Source organism: Sinocyclocheilus rhinocerous, unplaced genomic scaffold (assembly GCF_001515625.1).
Source record: "Sinocyclocheilus rhinocerous isolate Xijiao unplaced genomic scaffold, SAMN03320098_v1.1 scaffold1171, whole genome shotgun sequence".
Lineage (NCBI taxonomy): Eukaryota > Metazoa > Chordata > Actinopteri > Cypriniformes > Cyprinidae > Sinocyclocheilus > Sinocyclocheilus rhinocerous.
In genome coordinates, this window is record NW_015654097.1 from 181,279 (window position 1) to 201,014 (window position 19,736).

At 36.7% G+C, this 19,736-nt stretch overlaps 1 protein-coding gene across 1 annotated transcript in view; it reads left to right on the forward strand.

The window, feature by feature from the left end:
• Positions 1-18,522, forward strand: part of LOC107716907 (dual 3',5'-cyclic-AMP and -GMP phosphodiesterase 11A-like) — a 55,973-nt gene extending 37,451 nt beyond the window's left edge. The window contains exons 6-11 of the mRNA XM_016523525.1: positions 5,269-5,401; positions 14,037-14,087; positions 15,904-16,065; positions 16,382-16,489; positions 18,169-18,278; positions 18,411-18,522. Of these exons, the coding sequence (XP_016379011.1) occupies positions 5,269-5,401; positions 14,037-14,087; positions 15,904-16,065; positions 16,382-16,489; positions 18,169-18,278; positions 18,411-18,522 (676 nt within the window). The remainder of the gene's footprint in view (positions 1-5,268; positions 5,402-14,036; positions 14,088-15,903; positions 16,066-16,381; positions 16,490-18,168; positions 18,279-18,410) is intronic.
• The last annotated feature ends 1,214 nt before the right edge of the window (positions 18,523-19,736 follow it).

The window sequence follows — 19,736 nt, forward strand, 5'->3', positions numbered from 1 at the left end:
CTTTTGAGTCAAATTCTTACATTTAATCAGTGAATAAGAATAAGACATTTGGGCTGTTACCAAGCAAATGAAATCAGTATCAACAAAATTCATCTTTGCAATGCAGAGGAAACACAGAAGCTTCATCTGAAGTGGCATTTAGATGCATTTACACATTGATTAATGCAGGACATGAATGCATTTAACCTGCAGTTACACATGCATAAATGTTTTAATATTGTTAACATAAAAAGTTGAACACTGATAATTGAAATATTTGAAACTTTAAATGTGAAATTAAAACCGCCAGTAGGTGTCAGCAAGTCACTGTTAATAAGTGAGTCATTGCGATTGAACCGAATCATTTAACGAATGATTCATTCAGGAACGAAACGCTGTCATGTTGCTCAGAGACGCAAAACAGTGCTGTGGCTTAGTTTGGAATTATTTTTGTTGGCGAAATAGAGCAAAAACAGGCAATATGGTGTCTAAAACGTAAGTCTCTTAATATTAACTTCTTGTTTATTGAACAGTTATCAATATCTGTTCAATAATATAATAATAAAAATAATAATCAATATCACATTTGTAATCATGCTGATTTTTGGAGGAAGAAACGGCACTCTTCTTGTGGTATTGATTAACTATATGAAATGATATAAAGACCCCATATCTTGAATTTTGTGATGCATTTTAATAGAATGAATCATGCAGCGAAAGAACGCACTCTAAATGCGCACGCGCACTAGTCTAACCTACTAGACTTCATCACGTCATGCATGCGTGCACGTTTTCTTTGGATTTTGCAATATACTCGATACTGTCAAACCACACATCGTAAAGCAACAATTACGAAATGTGTAGATTCAGTGGCGAACGCTGTTACCTGCAAACTCCGTCCCACAGGCTTTACAGTGAATGCAGTGCATAGAGCACAGTGCATTTTCATAGCGAAGCAACTCAAAGTCTTTCAACCATTCTCTCCGAAAACTGTACGCCTTCTTTTCGGCTGGTGGATCAACATTCACCACATGATCGCTATCACCAGCACCATTATTTGTAACTTTAGGCGGTTTACAAAAGTAATCTGTCAGTGTTATTTTCATTTTCTCTCTTCTTCAGCCCTTTACATTCCCCGCGGTAGTTAGCTCCGTCACCTGACAGCGGAAAGCAGTGACTGGGTGATTGACAGCTAATATTAACCAATCTAAAATCTGCATTAAAGTTAACAATGTAAAGCTGAAGTTTAATTGGTTATGTAACGTTTGATAGAATGACAGACCGGTCACCGTATCAGCACACAGAAGGCACATACTCTGATCGTTTTTAGAGATATGAAAACAGGTTGCATGACAACAATTATATGCACTCGCACAAATGCTCCCAAATATATGTTGAGGTCGCACAGATTAAATTTGCAAAAATTTTAAAAAATGGTCGCAATTTCGAGCCTTGCTTGTCTTAAAGGGACTTTGTTAAAGGTCAGTGCTGTAGGGTCACGTGTGCAGTAGCTCAGGGTTATGATGTTGTAGTTTGTGCGTGTGTGGTGTATTTAGTGGCAGTGCTGTAGGGTGTGCAGTAGGTCGGGGTTATTGTGTGATATCTGTTATCTGCAGCCCACACTCAGCGCTCCAGTATGTCCAGTACTCAGCACTAGTGGAGTCTCAAAACCCTGAGCTCAGCCCTTACAACAACACACACCACAACAGTACATTACTGCAGACACTCACACACAGCTGCAGATCTGCAAGCACACAGCCATTGAGGAGCCCAGGAATAAGAGCAAACATGTTCCTTTGTGCAAGATAGGTCTGTTGTTCGTTTTGTGTAGCCAATGACGACGAAGCGCACAGGTTTGGAGATCTCAGTTGCCATATGGGAGCTTTCACACTACAATGTGTGTTCAGTCACACATATCATCTCATTCTCTGCACCTGTCTAATGTTCCAGCGGAGGTCTGTCTGGGGAGATCACACACCATCACCATCTGAACGCATGCATCGCTCAGCCCACCCTCACCATCTGAGCAACAAAGCATCACATGCAGTCACTTTACAACTCGCTAAAGTGCTCTGAGATATTAAAACCACAAATTATTTTCAAAATCAGCTCTCTACTGCGTGTAAATCACATGCATATGCCAATACATTTTGCGCTAGGTGACGTAATAATGTCTGTTAGCCATTGGCTGATAAATTGTTAGATTTCACTTGCCAGTGTTAAGTTCAAGGCTTTTTTTCGTGTCAAAATAACTGGAGAACATTTTATATAGAACTATGGAATTATGTACAGATATGATGTTTACAGATTTTTATCTACAGCTTCGAGATGAGGTTGAGGTTATCAGCTTGCTTATCTGTGTTGCATGACCTGCTTTCTGGAACACATCCTTGGTGTTGTATGCATGATGGCACAGTGTGTTGTCTTCTCTTTTCTTCATTAGTGCTGTTTAAAATGCCATGGCTGTCTAACCATTTGAGATATTTGACCTCCTTCATAGCTCTATAAAGTCGACTATTCTGCGTAAAATTCAAATGGGTCAGATATGATATATGCATATATGATTTGCTCTGCGCTGTCCTGTCTCTGGAGCACACGTATGTACACTGCGGTGCTTCACCTGACCCAAAACCAGCTTTCACAGGCAAGCATTCACACCCCTGTGTAAAATAAGTGCACTTAATTGTATTGAATGTGCACTTGTAGTGAATTTCAAATCTCAAAAGTATTAAAAAAAACTTTACTTGCTGATGATAATATAATATTAATGAACTTAAAATGCCACTTATGTGTGCTTAAAGAGAATGCACTTTCATGACTGTTTAACACACTTAAAAAAAAAGTGCACTGTAATAATGTCAAATCACTTTACAAATTACTTTGTGCATTTTAAGTGATTGTTTTAAATAATATTTATCATGCTTTAAAGCGATAGTTCACCCCAAGTTTAAAGGGATACTCACTCTCATGTTGTTCCATCCAAACCCGTAAGAGTACGAAGTAACTTCGTTCATCTTCGGAACACAAATTAAGATATTTTTGATGAAATTTGAGAGCTCTCTGACCCTCCACAGATAGCAACGATAAAATAGTCGTGCACTCTCATGAATGGCGGCAGATGGTGACACGGTAGAGAAGAATTGTTGAATAAAGTCGATATTTTTGTTTTCTTTGTGCACAAAATGTATTCTTGTAGCTTCATAAAATTAACCACTGGTGTCACATGGACTATTTTAATGATGTCCTTACTACATTTCTGGGCCTTAAACGTGGTAGTTCCCTTGCTGTCTATGCAGGGTCAGAAAACTAATGTATGCATAAAAACCATTGGTTCCAAACTAATTTGCTTCAAAGCATCCATCAGTAGTAAAAGCATGGCACAGCATTGATCTGAAGCGTCTCGTATGCGCAGAGGTTGCGCGAACAGTTTGCTAGAGACTAGCGCAGGTTAATTCGCACACTTATATATATATAATAGCTAGTATAGTATAGTATAGCTCCTAACAGGCTGTGTGACTAATGTACGTCGGTATGAAGTTTTCCTTTTGGTCACATTCTTGTTCTATAGGTTTTAATTTCATTACACTTAACATACAATTAAGTGTCCGAAAACTTTACATTCAGTTCACACTTAAGTATTTTCTTTTATAGTATTTTATTTTCTTACTAAGTACTCTTTTTAAACGTATGCTGTAACGTCTACTTTTCACAGGTGTGCTTACTTCAAAAAAAATCTAGATTTCTATAGAACACATCACTCATTTATCACTAAAGGTTTATACAAACACATAAACTTGTAAACTATTGTTTAGAAACACAAGCAGACTGAAAAAATGCACAACATATGTCACACTGCTTCAAAGCTTTGACATTATACAGCTTCAGTAATATATTACTGTCATACACAGGGGATTTTCTCAAAGTTATGTGTGTTATTTAGTGATTTCATCCTCTGTGTTGGCTTCTCTAAAGGTACAGCCGGAGCCATTATGTAAGGATGATTTGTCCTCTGCTGCGCTCTGAAACAGCTCGGGGCCAAACGGGAGAGAGAGACGCGTCTCTGCTGCTCACCCAGACGCACACACAACAACACACATCTCGCGTGCTCAGCTGCACCCCGCACAACACATTCACACGCTCCCATTCATCCCTCTGACTCCGACATTTCCTCAGACAGCAGCTCGCAGCGCCGTTAATCATGTGTGATCTTTGGGGTGTGATCGAGAGTATGAGAGAAGATGTTTGATCAGACTCTCTCAGCCCAGAGCTCAAGAGCCTGAAATGTACCACGTGAGAGAGATTAAAAGAGAGAGAGTCTACAACAGGACTGTCTCTCCGGCTGCACGTGGGCGTTTATGAGAGTTGGAGCGTTAACTTCTCATTGCTTTTGCAGGCTCCATAGAGCCTTATTCAAATGCAGAGGAAAGTTTGTTAGCTGTAAATTACTGGAGAGGGAATGACGCTCCGCTCAGCATGTGGACCTCAGCATCCGTCAGCTCTTCCTCGGGCTGAAGCGTCTGAGGCTCTTTTCACACTTTGTTCGATCGCTTGGTCCGAGCTTGCATTTAATTCCACCTGCTTATCCCCGCAGGTCTCTTTATACATTGTAATTTTGGGTCCGAACTGTCGCGTAATTGAAGAGAACACTAACTTGAGTACTAGCAGCAGGTGTTTACATGATAACATTGAAGCCCAAATGACATCTGCAGACATTTTCACAGATTTTTAGGAGAAGTCTGGTTAATTGAATGGATATAAAGCATGGTAAAATGTGTTAAATGGAGCTGAACCCCTTGTGAAAAAAATTTAACCATATTTCAAAGACAATAGAAATAAATATGAAATTACATAGGAAGATGTACTTAACTCCTAATTAAGTCCTAAGAAAAAAAACACTCTAAAGTTTAGATAAATGCATTTAATATAAATATAAACTAAGAAACACTTTCGTTCAAGTGTAGTTAATATGCAGTTAAGTGTCCAAAGCCATTACCTTCAGTTTACAAAGTATATTTTTGTACAGTACATACTCATTTTAAAAGTATGCTGAAGTGTACTTATTTTCACAAGGGAGCGCTATGCTTTCTCAATAAATCACACAGTTAGAGATATTAGTTAGTTTCATGTCCAAAGCACAAATGGTGCAAGACGAGTTGCACACAAGTTTAATACTGTGGGTGTAGAGTTTAGATGTCATCTCTAAGCCAAAGTATGAGCAATAGTAATAGTAATGGTTGTCTTGGGTTTGTACATAGCAGCACATGTCATTCCTCTTCGTCTTATTCACAGTTTCAAGGACAGCATGGAAAAATCGTCCTATTCTGACTGGCTGATTAATAACAGCATTGCAGAGCTGGTCGCCTCCACTGGGCTTCCTGTGAATATCAGCGATGCCTACCAAGACCCACGCTTCGACGCTGAAGTAAGATCCCTAAACAGCAATAAATAAATGAATACAATTGGAATCGATCAATTAGTTCAGTACATATAAAGGGAAACATTTTTATAAGCTCATGTATGTGAATTTTGTTGGTAATCTAACCCATGATCTTGCTAACGCCATGCAGGAAAGAGCACAAAATAAATAAATAATTAAAACCAGACGGCTAGCAAATATTCATAAAATGTATTGTTTGGGTGCTGATTTTCACTTACTGCACCTTTAAAGGTTTACACTTGAATACACTCGAATTAACATCATAACTAGTGATCGACCGATATTGATATTTTATAACCGATACCGATACCAATTATTTGCATGTTTATGTGCCCGATAACCGATATGCAGAACCGGTATTTATTTACTGTTATAAAGTAAATAAATGACTGAGTGAAGTAAGTCCATACTTCACTTTGGTTTTTCCTCCTTTCAGTCATCTTAAAAAAAGTGTTGAAAATTAGCAGTCTTTCATGTTAAAATTAATCTTCATACTACAACAATAAAAAAACATTTTATTTAAAGCATCAGCAGCAACACTAATATTAACAATAAGCAAAATAAATGTAGAAGGTCTAATGTTTTCAAATGGAGAAAATAAAGGAAAGGAGTCATATCAACTTCATTTTAAACTACAGTTTTAGTAGGTTTATAAACTGTTTAATAGGCTAAAGAGGGAAGAATAATTCACTGGATAATGTTAATTCACTGAATAATATTCTCTGGAAGGCTGCATATTATTTAATTCACGCAAAGTTACGTCTTTTTTGCGACAGGACTTGGCGGATTATTTTACGTGACTCCGTGAGTTCGTCTCTATTTCTTCGAGCCAAGCTGCATAAACTGCATATCAGGCATTTATGTAATACATCTAATTTGTGCATTAATGGCTGTTATGTTAAATAAAGTTTACTAACTACAGTAAATCAAGTACCCGTGCACGCCGTTGTTGTTGTCTTGTTTCCCCTCAGATGCGCTGCAATGGTGATCCTGCGCGCAATTCTCAAAACATCCACAAGATGGCGGCGTTTATCGGTGAATCCGATATTACAAAACCGATATCCGATTATTGTAAAATCCTTAAATATCGGGGAAAATATCGGTAAATCGATATATCGGTCGATCTCTAATCATAACAGTCTTGAACATGATAAAAGGGCTAGTCTCAGTTTCACACTATATATTGTTGCAGTAATATACATTTTAACTTTATAATTGAGGAACTAGTCAAAATTGTATTCTGTGGTAATGGACAGCATATTACAGAAAGAGTTGTATTTAACCCAGAATCTTCCTTTAAAGAGCATGATTAAAGATGAGAGAGACTTCTGCTCTGCTTAAAACCTTGGACCTCTGTCGGCTCTTGTGCATCTTCAAAATGCCGGCAGCACAAGATTATATAACACCGTGTCTTCAGATGAGCTCATATTTTTGCTCACTTCTCCTCACATGCTTATAGTCAGATCGTTTTGTTTTTGATGTGGTGACAAGAGTTTGTTTGTAATGTCTTCAGGCAGATCAGTTCTCTGGCTTCCATATTAGATCTGTCCTATGTGTCCCTATCTGGAACAGTAACCACCAAATCATAGGTAAGTTATCCAGTTAAGCGCTGTTGTTTCACTACATATAGTATGTACTGATGTTCCCTGATCGGCTGTGTTGTATTATGTTGTGTGCTAGAGTTCAGTGATGTGTGTGAGAGAATGGAAGACAAACATGTTTATATAGGATAATGTCTGTTTAAATGTATATCTGTGTGTCACATCAGCATGTGTGTGTGTGCTTCTGCACAAGTGCACTGTGTGTGGGTGGATGTGTGTGTGTGTGTGTGTGTGTGTGTGTGGGAGGACTCTGTCAGGGACCGAAAGTCATTATAAGCACAAACAGCCAGTAGAAGCAAAAGTCAAGGATGTCTTCATTCAAAAGATTTCTCTCTCCCCTTCTCGCTCTCTTTCTTCATCACTGCCATAGTTTCAGAACCAGTTTTCTTTTCTTTCAAATCATGTATAAAGCCAGTGTGGAAACATTTCAGCACTATGAGGAGAGAAAGGATTTAATGCAGAAACCTCACTGTCCATAAACGAAAGATTTTATATCCATATAAATACTGTAGCTTTTTTAAGTCCTTGGATATGTTTGGAATTGTATTCAGCATACTACTATTTTTGTAGTATGCAGTATATACTACAAATGTTTTGTATGGGTGAGATGCCCAGATGCCTACTATAAACATGTGCACTACACAACCAAAGTGTACATGAAATAATGTATAATAAACTAATAAATGAGAATGAGAATGAGAAGCGGTATCAACCTGCTGCTTTGTAACATTTCATCCTTTACATTATATAAAACATTATAAACATGTAAAATGAATAAATAAAGTATTTTTTCTTAATTGCTTTATATAGCTGATAATAAATAAAATACAAAAAAAAATATGGTCACAATTTAGTTTGAGGGCTATTAAACTATGACTCTTGCCTGAATAAACTCCCAATTTTGGCTGCTTATTAATAGTTAGTAAGGTAGTTGTTAAGTTTATGTATGGGGTGGATTAATGGATCTAAAATATGGTCATGCTGAATAAGGCATTAATATGTGCATAATAAGTACTAATAAACAGCCAATATGCATGATAATAAGCAACTAGTTAATAGTGAGAACTGGTCCCTAAACTAAATTGTTACTAAAAATGTAATCTAAAAAATGTATATAATACTTATTATAGTAAGATTTATCCTAAAGTTTTATCTCAATCCCATCCCCACAGAATAAGTTTCAACTGCAAAAAAAAAAAAGACAAAAAGCGACATTTGGCTCACATTGACAGAGAATACGAAAGCATTATATACAATACATAAATAAAATATTTTTCCTTTATGGCTTTAAAGGAAAAATTGAAATCGCATCATATGACCCCTTTAAAAGATTCACTTTAAAGGGGTCCATATGTATGCATAAACCCACACATGCTATATTCACAATTAGTTCATTGCAAGTGGCTCAGAGTGATTTGAGAGAATTATGGCCTACTGTATTCTCTAGAGCCTGACCAATATGGGTTTTTTGGGGACCGATACCCATATTAGGGAGTAGAAAAGGGCCGATATCGATATATTGGCCGATATTCTTTGTGTATATTATAGTACAGTACCAGTCAAAAGTTTGGACACTTTCCCATTCATGTGTCCAAATTTTTGACTGGTACTATATATAGAATACACTATATACATAAACAGAATATATATACATAAACACATTTTTTGCAATGATCACTCAAATGTGGTGATCAAACACTTATAATGACGTGACAGAGATACGTAATGGAGGCAGGGCATTTAACAGTTTAACAATAAACTTTATTATCCAAAATGAGTCTGACATCAGTGCACTGAACAGTAAAGTTGAAGTTTATTCAACTTTAATTCAATTCAATTCCATTCAACTTTATTCCGTTGAAGTTTATTTCACTTCGGAACATTCATTCACGGATTTGCGCTACTGTCTTCACACACAGACGAAACTTACTAGAGAAGTGTGAAGTGTGACATAATATACCTCTGTAAATAAATACAATATAAATTCACGTCTCGCGCACTTTAATGCACTTTGAATGTAATGTGTTCGTTCCCTTGGAACTGGAATCATGGCGGAATTTCATGTGAAGTCCACTTCGCAGGGCACTTACTGTCGAATAAGACAATGCTTGAATGCTGCTGCCTGAACAAGAGACTTCCTTACTGAAGTTAAAGTGTTGGCTGGTGTCACTATCTCGCGAACGCGGTGGCGTTGATCGTGTTAATTACATTGCTGTCTATGGAGGGTCAGAGAGCTCTCAAATTCCATCAAAAATATCTTAATTTGTATTCCGAAGATGAACGGAGGGCTTATGGGTTTGGAATGAAATGAGGGTGAGTAATTAATGACAGCATTTTCATTTTTGGGTGAACTATCCCATGCTATGCTTCCAACTTTGTGGGAACAGTTTAGGGAAGACCCTTTTCTATTCCAGCATGACTGAGTGCACAAAACAATGTGCATAAAGTCATGGTTGGATGAGATTGGTGTGGAAGAACTTGACTGTCCCGCACAGAGCCCTGACCTCAACCCCATCAAACACCTTTGAGATGAACTACATGGAGATTGTGAGCCAGGTCTTCTGATCCAACATCAGTGCCTGTCCTCACAGATGCTCTACTGAATGAATGGGCAAAAATTCCCACAGAAACAATCCAAAACCTCGTGGAAAGCCTTCCAAGAAGAGTGGAAGCTGTTATTGCTGCAAAGGGGGACCAACTCCATATTAATGTCTTGAGTCTTTTTTGAAACAAAACTCAGAACACTTTAAGTGGACCAAAACCTGAACTGAGGGGAAAAGAACCCGGTTCTCTTTGCATTCATAAAGTTAATGGCCTGGAAAGTGGACTCCTTGAAAATGGACCACTACTATTAAATCAATTATAATAAGGGTTCAGTTTCTCTGGACCATTCAAACCAGTGTTATTTTAGTATCGATGAAATACAATTATCATTTTTATTAATAGTTAAATTTTTTTCATTTTTATTTTCCTTTTAGGAAAATTTGAACTTTTAGTTCACTCTTGTAGTTCGGCTCTCTTGGTTCGTTTGGTCCGGACCAAAAAAGAAAACAATATATTTGGTTCTGATCCACTTAGCATTCACACTGGCATTTTTGACAGCAAACCTAAAGATACCAAACCTAAAGGCATAGTCTTATGTTCACAACCTGATTGGTCGGGTTGAATGACGTATATTGACCAAACTTACCGAATACCCCAAACAATAGGTGTGTTCAGCTCTGCACAGACTGATTGGTGTATGAAATGTATGAATGTATGTGGTGTATGAACTCGAACCGCACCAGAGTTCGTTTGGAAGCGGGCCGAGACCCATCTTTTTAGTGGTCTCGGTCCTCTTGTTTGGTGCGCACCAGGGTTCGGATGGCAGCGTTCACACTTACTCAAATGAACCGCATTAAGAGCAATCGCACCATGAGTTCGTTTTAATCGAACCAAACATGACAAGTGTGAACACACCCTTAGGCTACGTTCACACTGCAGGCAAATGTGACCCAAATCCGATTTTTTTGCTCACGCGTGACTCGGTTCTGTTTTTGTCATGACAGTGTGAACAGCACAAACCGCATGCAATCTGATCTTTTCAATTCTGATTTGTGCCACTTCCATATGTGGTACTAAATCCGATACAGGTCAGATGTTTTGCAATGCGACCGCAGTGTGAACAGTCATGTCGGATTTCATGTGGCTTTTACGTCACTCTAGATCGACATTCGTCATAATTCCGCGCTGACGGGAGACACTTCAATGATTTTACATACCCAAAGTTATCAAGACAGTAGCGAAAGGTAATCAGTGGAAGTGTGATGTGTCAGAACCTACAGTCTGTGGTCAGAACTCATAAGAATTACAGTGACAGCTCTATATACAAACAAAACATGAGGGCTCGTATCATAAAAGCTTCAAAACTCTGCTGTCTTTTGCCACATCCTTGTCTTTATTTTTCATATTGCCTGCACATAATTTCGCCGGATTCAGCAGCAGATCACACTATAAATAAATGCATAATCGCTTACTTTATGTCCTCCGTGTTTACTTCCGTATGACCTCGCGCTGCGCAAGTGTTGCACAGTTTCCCCGCGGAATTTGGCTACTTTTTCCACTGTTGCCGCGGGATGTTTTTCAACTTCGTGGGTCGATGCGACCCCACTAACGCGATATTTATCCCCCTGAACATGGTTGATTTAGTTTTGGACTAGTTTTGAGAAGCAATTGGGCGGATTTTGTTGCGTAAACCTGGAATCCCTGTTCGTATTGATCTTTTGCGCATGCGGGTCAGTTCAGAACCATGATCTGTTCACACTGTAAAACTGATATTGGCCACATTTAAAACAACAATGTGAACAGCTACACAAAAAAATCGGATCTGAGAAAAAAATCGGAATTGAGCACTAAGGCTCGCAGTGTGAACGTAGCCTTAGTTACATTTTTGGTAGTTTTGTTGTGTGTTTTTGTCATTTTTTTATGATTAATGTTTTAGGTGTGTTTAAGAACAAAATTCTTGCAAAACACTCTCAAACCCCTGAAACGAAGATTTAAAAACCCCTTTCAGAAGTTTAAATTGGTTGTTGAGGGCTTACTGTATGTGTGACTCCATGGTCTCTTTCTCTCTCTTTAGGCATTTGTGATATTCTGTGGACTGGGAATCAATAACACCATTATGTATGACCAAGTGAAGAAGTCCTGGGCCAAACAGTCTGTCGCTTTGGATGTATGTCTCTCCGAACACACACACACACACACACACACACTTCCAGACCGTGATTGCTATGATGTTTCCAAAGTGGTGGTAAATTAGTTGGAGATTTGATAATTGGTGGGTTGTTAGATTAGAAACTTATGACTGGTAGGATAATTCAACACAAGTAAAGATGGGAGCATGTGATTGGTGGAATATACTGACCTAGTTCCTGTTTGAGCTGTATTCACTCCTGACTCAAGAGTAGGTTTGACGCTCAACCATCTCACCCAGCAGTCATCTCTCTATTACATCTATTAAATCACCAAAACTGAATATTCCTTGTGGTTTTGAAATAAAAGTTTAATATACTAAGTAGACAAACAATAATGTTCGCTACACAAATCTTCAGATTTATTGAAACTAAGCTGTCACACCAAAAAAACAGCCTGTTTAATTCAGTCAGTGGGTGGAAAATGATCAATTCAAACCAAATTATTACTGTTGGTGCAAGAAACCCTTGCTGACATTATAAGCGGACTTAAAATGCTATAAAAGAGCAGAATATGACCCCTTTAATCTAACAATGAAACAGTGGGACACAGAGGAATAAATCCTCACCTTCAAAGTGTTCAATCGACTCACTTCAATTGAACAAACGATCGTCTGGAAACACAGATGATGGTGTGTTAACAGTAAAACACTCAGCTGCTCTGTAGGGTTGTTGTTGTTTTTTCTCACAAAGCCGTGACTGACTGAGTTAAGTTAAACGGAAACCCTTTACAGTAAGGTTCTATTACATATTAGTTAACATTGGTAGATGCATTAACTAACATTAACTACCAGTCTTCAATACATTTTTTTACAATATTTATTTGTAAAATAAATAAATATTATATATATATATATATATATTGTACTTTAAAAAAATTTTTTTTTTTTTTTACAATATTTCATCTTTAACATTATTAATACAACTATTCGTTGTTAGCACAGGCCCTTTAAGTAATATTAACAAAACATTTAATGTTAATTTCAACATTTACTAATAAATTATTAAAATTAATTAAGATTTCTAATATTATTATTTTTAATGCACACTTTTGTCCACAGTGGAGACCACACTGAACATCTAAGATTTGTTTTAATTATAGCTGGAAATAAACAGGACATTTTAGGATATAATAGTTGTGATGTAAAATGAATACAACATATTTAATATTCACTTTTTCATGTCACCTAGCAAACAGGAAATTGTTCTTTGAAAATGTTCTTTGTAACATCTCAGATCAGATCAGCATGAGAACTTTTTTTTTTCACGCAGCTTGAGTGCAGATGTTATTAACCCTGTAAAGCCTGACATATGAACTAAAAACATTTTATTGAATGTTTATATATATATATATGTCATTCTTATGTTTACTAAAAATTGTAATTAAATAAAAAAAATTGAAATTATTACATCACTTGCTAAAAGTCTGAGCTATCAATCAGAAGACAGAAGGCATGTAGCAGATTGTGTACAATAGGTTTTTCAGCAAAGTTTTGATCATGTTGATTATTTAGAGGCCTTAAAAATATGTGAATAAAATATGATACAGCAGATTTTATAGGCTTAAAACATAAGGAGACAAACGATATATTCGAAAATTCTGACATTCCAGTTCATTTTTTAAAGTCAGCTTTGAAAAAAATAACACTGCTCAGTTTAGAAGGTCAGAAAGTTTTTGTTTTTTTTAAAAACCTTTTTCATTAACATACTTTAAAGACAAACTAAAAGGAGGCAAAGGGGAAAAAATTGTAACATTTTTGACATCAATGAGCAAAGAATATGAGAGAGAAAACAAAAATGAAACAGCGGAAGTGAGGGTGCTGCCTAATTATATTAGCTGCATAACTACATTACAGCGAGTATAGGAGTGAGTGTGAGCATTAATTGAGTTTTCGAAGCTCTTCTCTAACTAGAGGAAAACAGGATTGTTTTCTGTGATTAATCTGATAGTATTTATAAGGATTCCAGATTGTCAGTATATTACGATATATCTTATATTGCATGACCTGTAGTGCAGATCGGTTTCAGAATCAGTCTGTATGTCATGAATGGACACCACCATCATTCTCTAACACACCGCGCTCACATGACTCCCATCAGCCAATCAGAGGGCTGCAGCGCTGAGTTCTCGTAGTGTCAGGGGTTTGGTCTAATTCGGCCAGTTTGTTGGCTCTCTCTATCATCTCTATGATGTTATTCTAGTGTCATGTCTATATTATAAACATAAAATATAGAAATGCATAAAATATGAAGCTTTAGTGATGGATTTTATGTGTTTGTTTTCCATAGGTGCTGTCATATCACGCCACTTGCTCAAAGACTGAGGTGGATAAGTTTAAGGTAAACAGTAATGCGTCACTGAATCATACCCAATAGACTGTCTGACATTTCAGTGCTGTTTGGTACAGCATCAATAATGAAATAACCAGATTCATGATATATTAACCTCAGTATATCAGACTGTATTGTTTATGCAGTATGTATAATTCAGAACAAAACTATTCAATATCTCATCAGTGTTTGTGCATTATTGATATAGTCTCCGTGGAGTTAATGAAAAGCCTCATTTATCATGGGTTCATTTTCTGGTGAAATGCTTGTTTTTAACGTGTTAACTGGATTTTGCCAGGAGCTCTTATAGCATTTCATTGACAAGTACCAGCATGTTTCCAAGAGTGAATGAAGAACCCATTGCTTAAAGTCAAATCCAGGAATATCACACTATATATATGTATATATGCCACTAAATATATAAGCTCCCATGGCTCTCTCGATCTGTCACTGACACAACTCTAAGCAGGGGTCAGACCTCGAGGCTGATAAACCAAACCCACACGTGAGTTTTCACCCCACTCTTTTCCACACAAAGAAAATGTTTCAAAAATCAGGAGTTTAATCATCTATTCATCAGAAAAAGCTATCAAAAAAGCTGAGCATATGGACTATATTGTTGGACCAGTTTTGTTAACTAAAACTATTGAAAATGGTAGTTGAAGCTCAAATAAAATAATAGAAATAAAAAAAAAAAAACGTAATCTTTAAAAATGAAAATTAGAAATGTTGCTCTGGCATTTAGCATAGAAGTTGAAGTACTAAAGTTACTAAAACTGAAATAAAAATAAATAAAAAGTAAGTAGACAAAAGCTAATAAAAAACGACAATCGCACATGAAACTAAAATTAAAAAGAAAACTGAAAATATAAAAATAACTAAAATACCATATAAATAAATATAATAGATACTAAATATTACTGTGTGTGTGTATTGTTTCTATATCTGCACTCTATTTCTAAAATCCTGCTGCTTATATCAAAAAAGACATTCTCCATTTATATAAATTTCTGTATAAATATGTGCTATCGATATTTATTAACAATAATTACATATATTTGATCATCATACACTTTGGAACCATAAAATAAAAACAAAGAGGCCTTTAACCATCTGTTTCATACTTTTATGGTTCTTTATTGTCCTTTTTTAAACTTGGCTGTATGAATAACAGTACATTTTCATTGTATGAAAGAGAGCAGCTTGGACATTCTGCTAAATATTTCATTTTGTGTTTGATGGGGGGGAAAAAAAAAAAACTATGGGTTTGGAATATATGAGGGTGAGTAAATTCATTTTTAGATTACGACATTGTTTGATGTGGATCGTCCCTGTAATAACTGGGTAAAAGCATCCACTGCAGTGTAATGTGTCATGCTGGATGGTGAAAACTGCAGTTTGTTTTGGTTTCCTCTTCTTGTTCTTCTTTATGAGTACCGGGTACGAATAATTATATTAATAAATATCTACAATTAGAATTTGTTAATGACGTCACAGCATAACACGCAGCTCCTCCTGCCAGCAGTCCCTCATTAGATCTGGGAATGTGTGTGTGAATCTATTTGTAGTGCCTCATTAGCACGACTCTGAGCTTCACTCAGCATTAACACACGAATTACTGAAAATCCTGACGCTGGTTTCGTTCCATTCACAAAGCATATGTTTTAAAGCACACTCTGTCCTTTCTGCCTCTTGCGTCTCTCCCTCTTTTTTGTGTACACACACACACACACACACACACACTATCAAGGAGATGCTAAACAGATCACACTCTCATCTCCCCATCTGATTTCAAACACATTCCAATGTCCTGTCTGATGGCCAGCGAACTACCCCCATGCTCACAATACACCCTCTGGTGTGTGAACTGGGCATTGATAAACTATCGTTTGACGACTTCTCTCTGGATGTGGATGCCATGGTCACTGCAGCTCTGCGGATGTTTATGGAGCTGGGAATGGTGCAGAAATTCAAGATAGACTATGAGGTTCACACATGTTTGCATTTCTTTAACTTAGCAATATCACATAAGCAAGAGTGCTGTTGTATTGAATATCAGCAAGGCTGTGATTTGACCGTAAGCCTGTATTCATTTATAAAAGTAAAATGTGATAAAAGTTCATATTGAGTAGTACAATTTGGACAGTTATTACAGCGGTAATAATTCTAAAGAGCCAGACGTCCCAGTAAAACATTTTATGCTCGGTTTTTAAGCACTCTAGACCAATCAGATTAGAAGACAGGAACTACTGTAGCTTTTTTTGGTTGTATTGTAACACCACATCTCTTCTTTCTCCTTCTAGACACTTTGTCGGTGGCTGTTGACCGTGAGGAAGAACTATCGCATGGTTCTGTATCATAACTGGAGACATGCATTCAACGTATGCCAGTGCATGTTTTCCATGCTGACGGTGAGTGACCTACTCTGTGTGTGTTTTTGTGTTAGGAATGGGTTTGATTACTTTAATAAATCATAACTAAACCCAGTAGTTGTATGACAACTTTTAGACATTGACGTTTAGAATTGTATACTGTAAACTTTAAATGATAATAAATATAATAATCACATCCACTACCGCTCAAAAGTTTAGGGTCAGTTATTTTTTTTTATTTTTTTTTTATTAATACTTTTATTCAGCAAGGATGATATACATTTATAATGTTATAAAAGATTTTTGTTTCAAATAAATGCTCTTCTTTGAAACTTTCCATTCGGAATCCTGAAAAATGAATCATTGCTTATGCAAAAATATGAAGCAGCACAACTGTTTTCAGCATTGATAATAATAAATAGTCTCTTAAGCAGCAAATCAGCATATTATAATGATTTCTGAAGGATCATGTGACACTGAAGACTGGCGAAATGCACCACTGCAATGGATTCGAAATAAAATAATGAAGATGAGATTGAAATGCAGACTTTAAGCTTTAATTCAAGGGGTTGCACGAAAAACTATATCATAAAATGCTTAGGAATAGTGTTAATTTCGTTAACGAAGACTATGCCCATGCCCATTTTCCCATGACTAAGACGAGACGACAATAAGGTCAATAAACGATAATTAAGACTATATCAACATGCAATTTCGTTGACGAAATATATTCAAAAAGATAAAAACTTTACCAAAAACCTCTTTTTATTTTCGTCAAAAAAGGAGACAAAATGTTATTGCAGACTGCTCTACACGGCTCTACTACGCGAGCTCTCATGAGTGCGGAGGAATTACAACCATTTTTATACACAGCCCACATTTTCAGGGGCTCAAATGTAATTGGAGAAATAACACATTGAGAATCACCTCCAGACCTCTTACCTGTTTAATTGATGTATAAATAACGAAGGAATAGCCCACATCTGTCCATGAAACAGCTTTTGAGTCATCTGTCCAATTACTTATGGTCCCTTGAAAAAGGGGGGAGGTACATATTAAAGAGCTGTAGTTCTCTAACCTTTCCTCCAATTGTGATGAGAATACCCTCAAATTAAAGCTCAGAGTGTGCACTTTAAGCCTATATTCATTATATAACTGTAACTTTAATATGTTTTGGTCAGCAGCTTAAGTAATAAAAATTGTGCCTGTGTTCAAATATATATGGACCTGACTGTATATACAAATACAAAATAGATCTTGAAAATTTAATAATATTTCACAACATTACTGTTTTTTTAACTGTATTTTTAAATCAAATTAATGCAGGCTTGATGAGCATAGGATTATTTCAAAATCTGACCGACCCCAAACTATTCCAGAGCACATATTCTGGTATGAATATTAATAAAGACTTTATTTTTATTTGCTCGTCACATTATCAGTAAAAGTTGATATTGAAAAACCCATCTGATTATTATTTGGTTCAATTAAAAAGATAGTCCTCTTAAATTGTTAAATGCTGTTGGTCACTTTGTTAGTAGCTTGTAGTGTAGCATACTATTTAAAAAAAACAAAAAACTTCATTGCAGTTTCCCGGACATTGATACTATTAATATTATTATCAGCGTTAAAGCTGCGGTGTGTGTGTTCCTCAGCCTCTGTTTTTGTACCTTTACCACAGAAGTGTGACATTTATGTTTATGTGTGTTCATTTGCAGACGGCCGGCTTCCAGGAGACTCTGACTGAGATGGAGATTCTGGCTCTGATAGTGGGCTGCATCTGCCATGATCTGGACCACAGAGGAACCAACAATGCTTTCCAGGCCAAGTGAGACTCTGCTACTCAACCGCTAGTCCAATACTAGACTCACGTCTTTTAAAGCTTACAGCGTTTTATGAAGCTGAATGCTGGATGTCTTCACTTTGCACATGAACTGAATGACATTCGTGTCTTTCTCAGGACGGGATCAGCTCTCTCTCTTCTTTATGGGACATCAGCCACGCTAGAACACCATCATTTCAACCATGCTGTTATGATCCTGCAGAGCGAGGTAAACTTAAAGTTACCATGAAATCAAAAGTTCATTTCTTATAAATGATTATCCGTGCACACACGCACACGCACGCATACACACACACACGCACGCACACTCACACGCGCGTGTACACACACGCACAAACACACGCACACACACACACGCACGCACACTCACACGCGCGTGTATGTGACCCTGTACTGCCGCCATGTGGCTGCTCTGTGAACTGCACAGTGCTCATGGAGTTTTCATTCACAGGAACAGGAATTCCTTCTTTGAGCTGGTGAATAAAGGAGAATACAACTGGAACGTGAAGGAACACAGAGACATGTGCAGGTCAGTTACATATGAACAGGCCTGCACAAACACACACCAAATACCTTTACATTTCTGATTCTAATTCATTTCTGAACATCTCTCAGGTCGATGTTGATGACAGCGTGTGATCTGGGTGCTGTCACGAAACCCTGGGAGATATCACGCAAGGTAGATGCTCTTACCCACAATACACCATGTACAGTAAATGGACATACTTTCCAGAAGGCCAACAATTCACTAAAAAAATTTTTTTTATTGGTCTTATGGAGTATTCTAATTTGTTGAGATAGTGAATTGGTGGGTTTTTGTTAAATGTGAGCCAAAATCATCACAATTAAAAGAACCAAAGACTTAAACTACTTCAGTCTGTGTGCATTGAATTTATTTAATACACGAGTTTCACAATTTGAGTTGAATTACTGAAATAAATGAACTTTTCCACGACATTCTAATTTATTGAGATGCACCTGTATATATATTAATGAAATTAAAGACCACTTAAGTGTTCACTTTCATGACTGTTTCTTAAAACACTTTGTAATATTAGGAAATTGAAAGTTTTACTTTAAAGTGCATTTTTAATCATTATATATTAATCTTTTGTTGTGCATCATGAAATTACATATAAAGATGTACTTAAATCCTACTTAAGTGGGTCAAAAAAGCATTTAAACTATTCATTTTAAGTTATATTCTTTTCAAGTATATTATATCTGTACCTTCTCTTTTTAAAAGCAGTCTAAAATGCACTTCTTTTCGCAAAGGGGCTTAAAGGGTTAGTTCTCCCAAAAATGAAAATTAGCCCATAAATTACTTACCCTCAAGTCATCCTAGGTGTATATGACTTTCAAGCTGTTTCATGGCACTCAGCGGGTGTTGCATTGATTCAGTCCAAAACAAGTTAAATAAAAAGTGCCCATCCATAAAAAAAA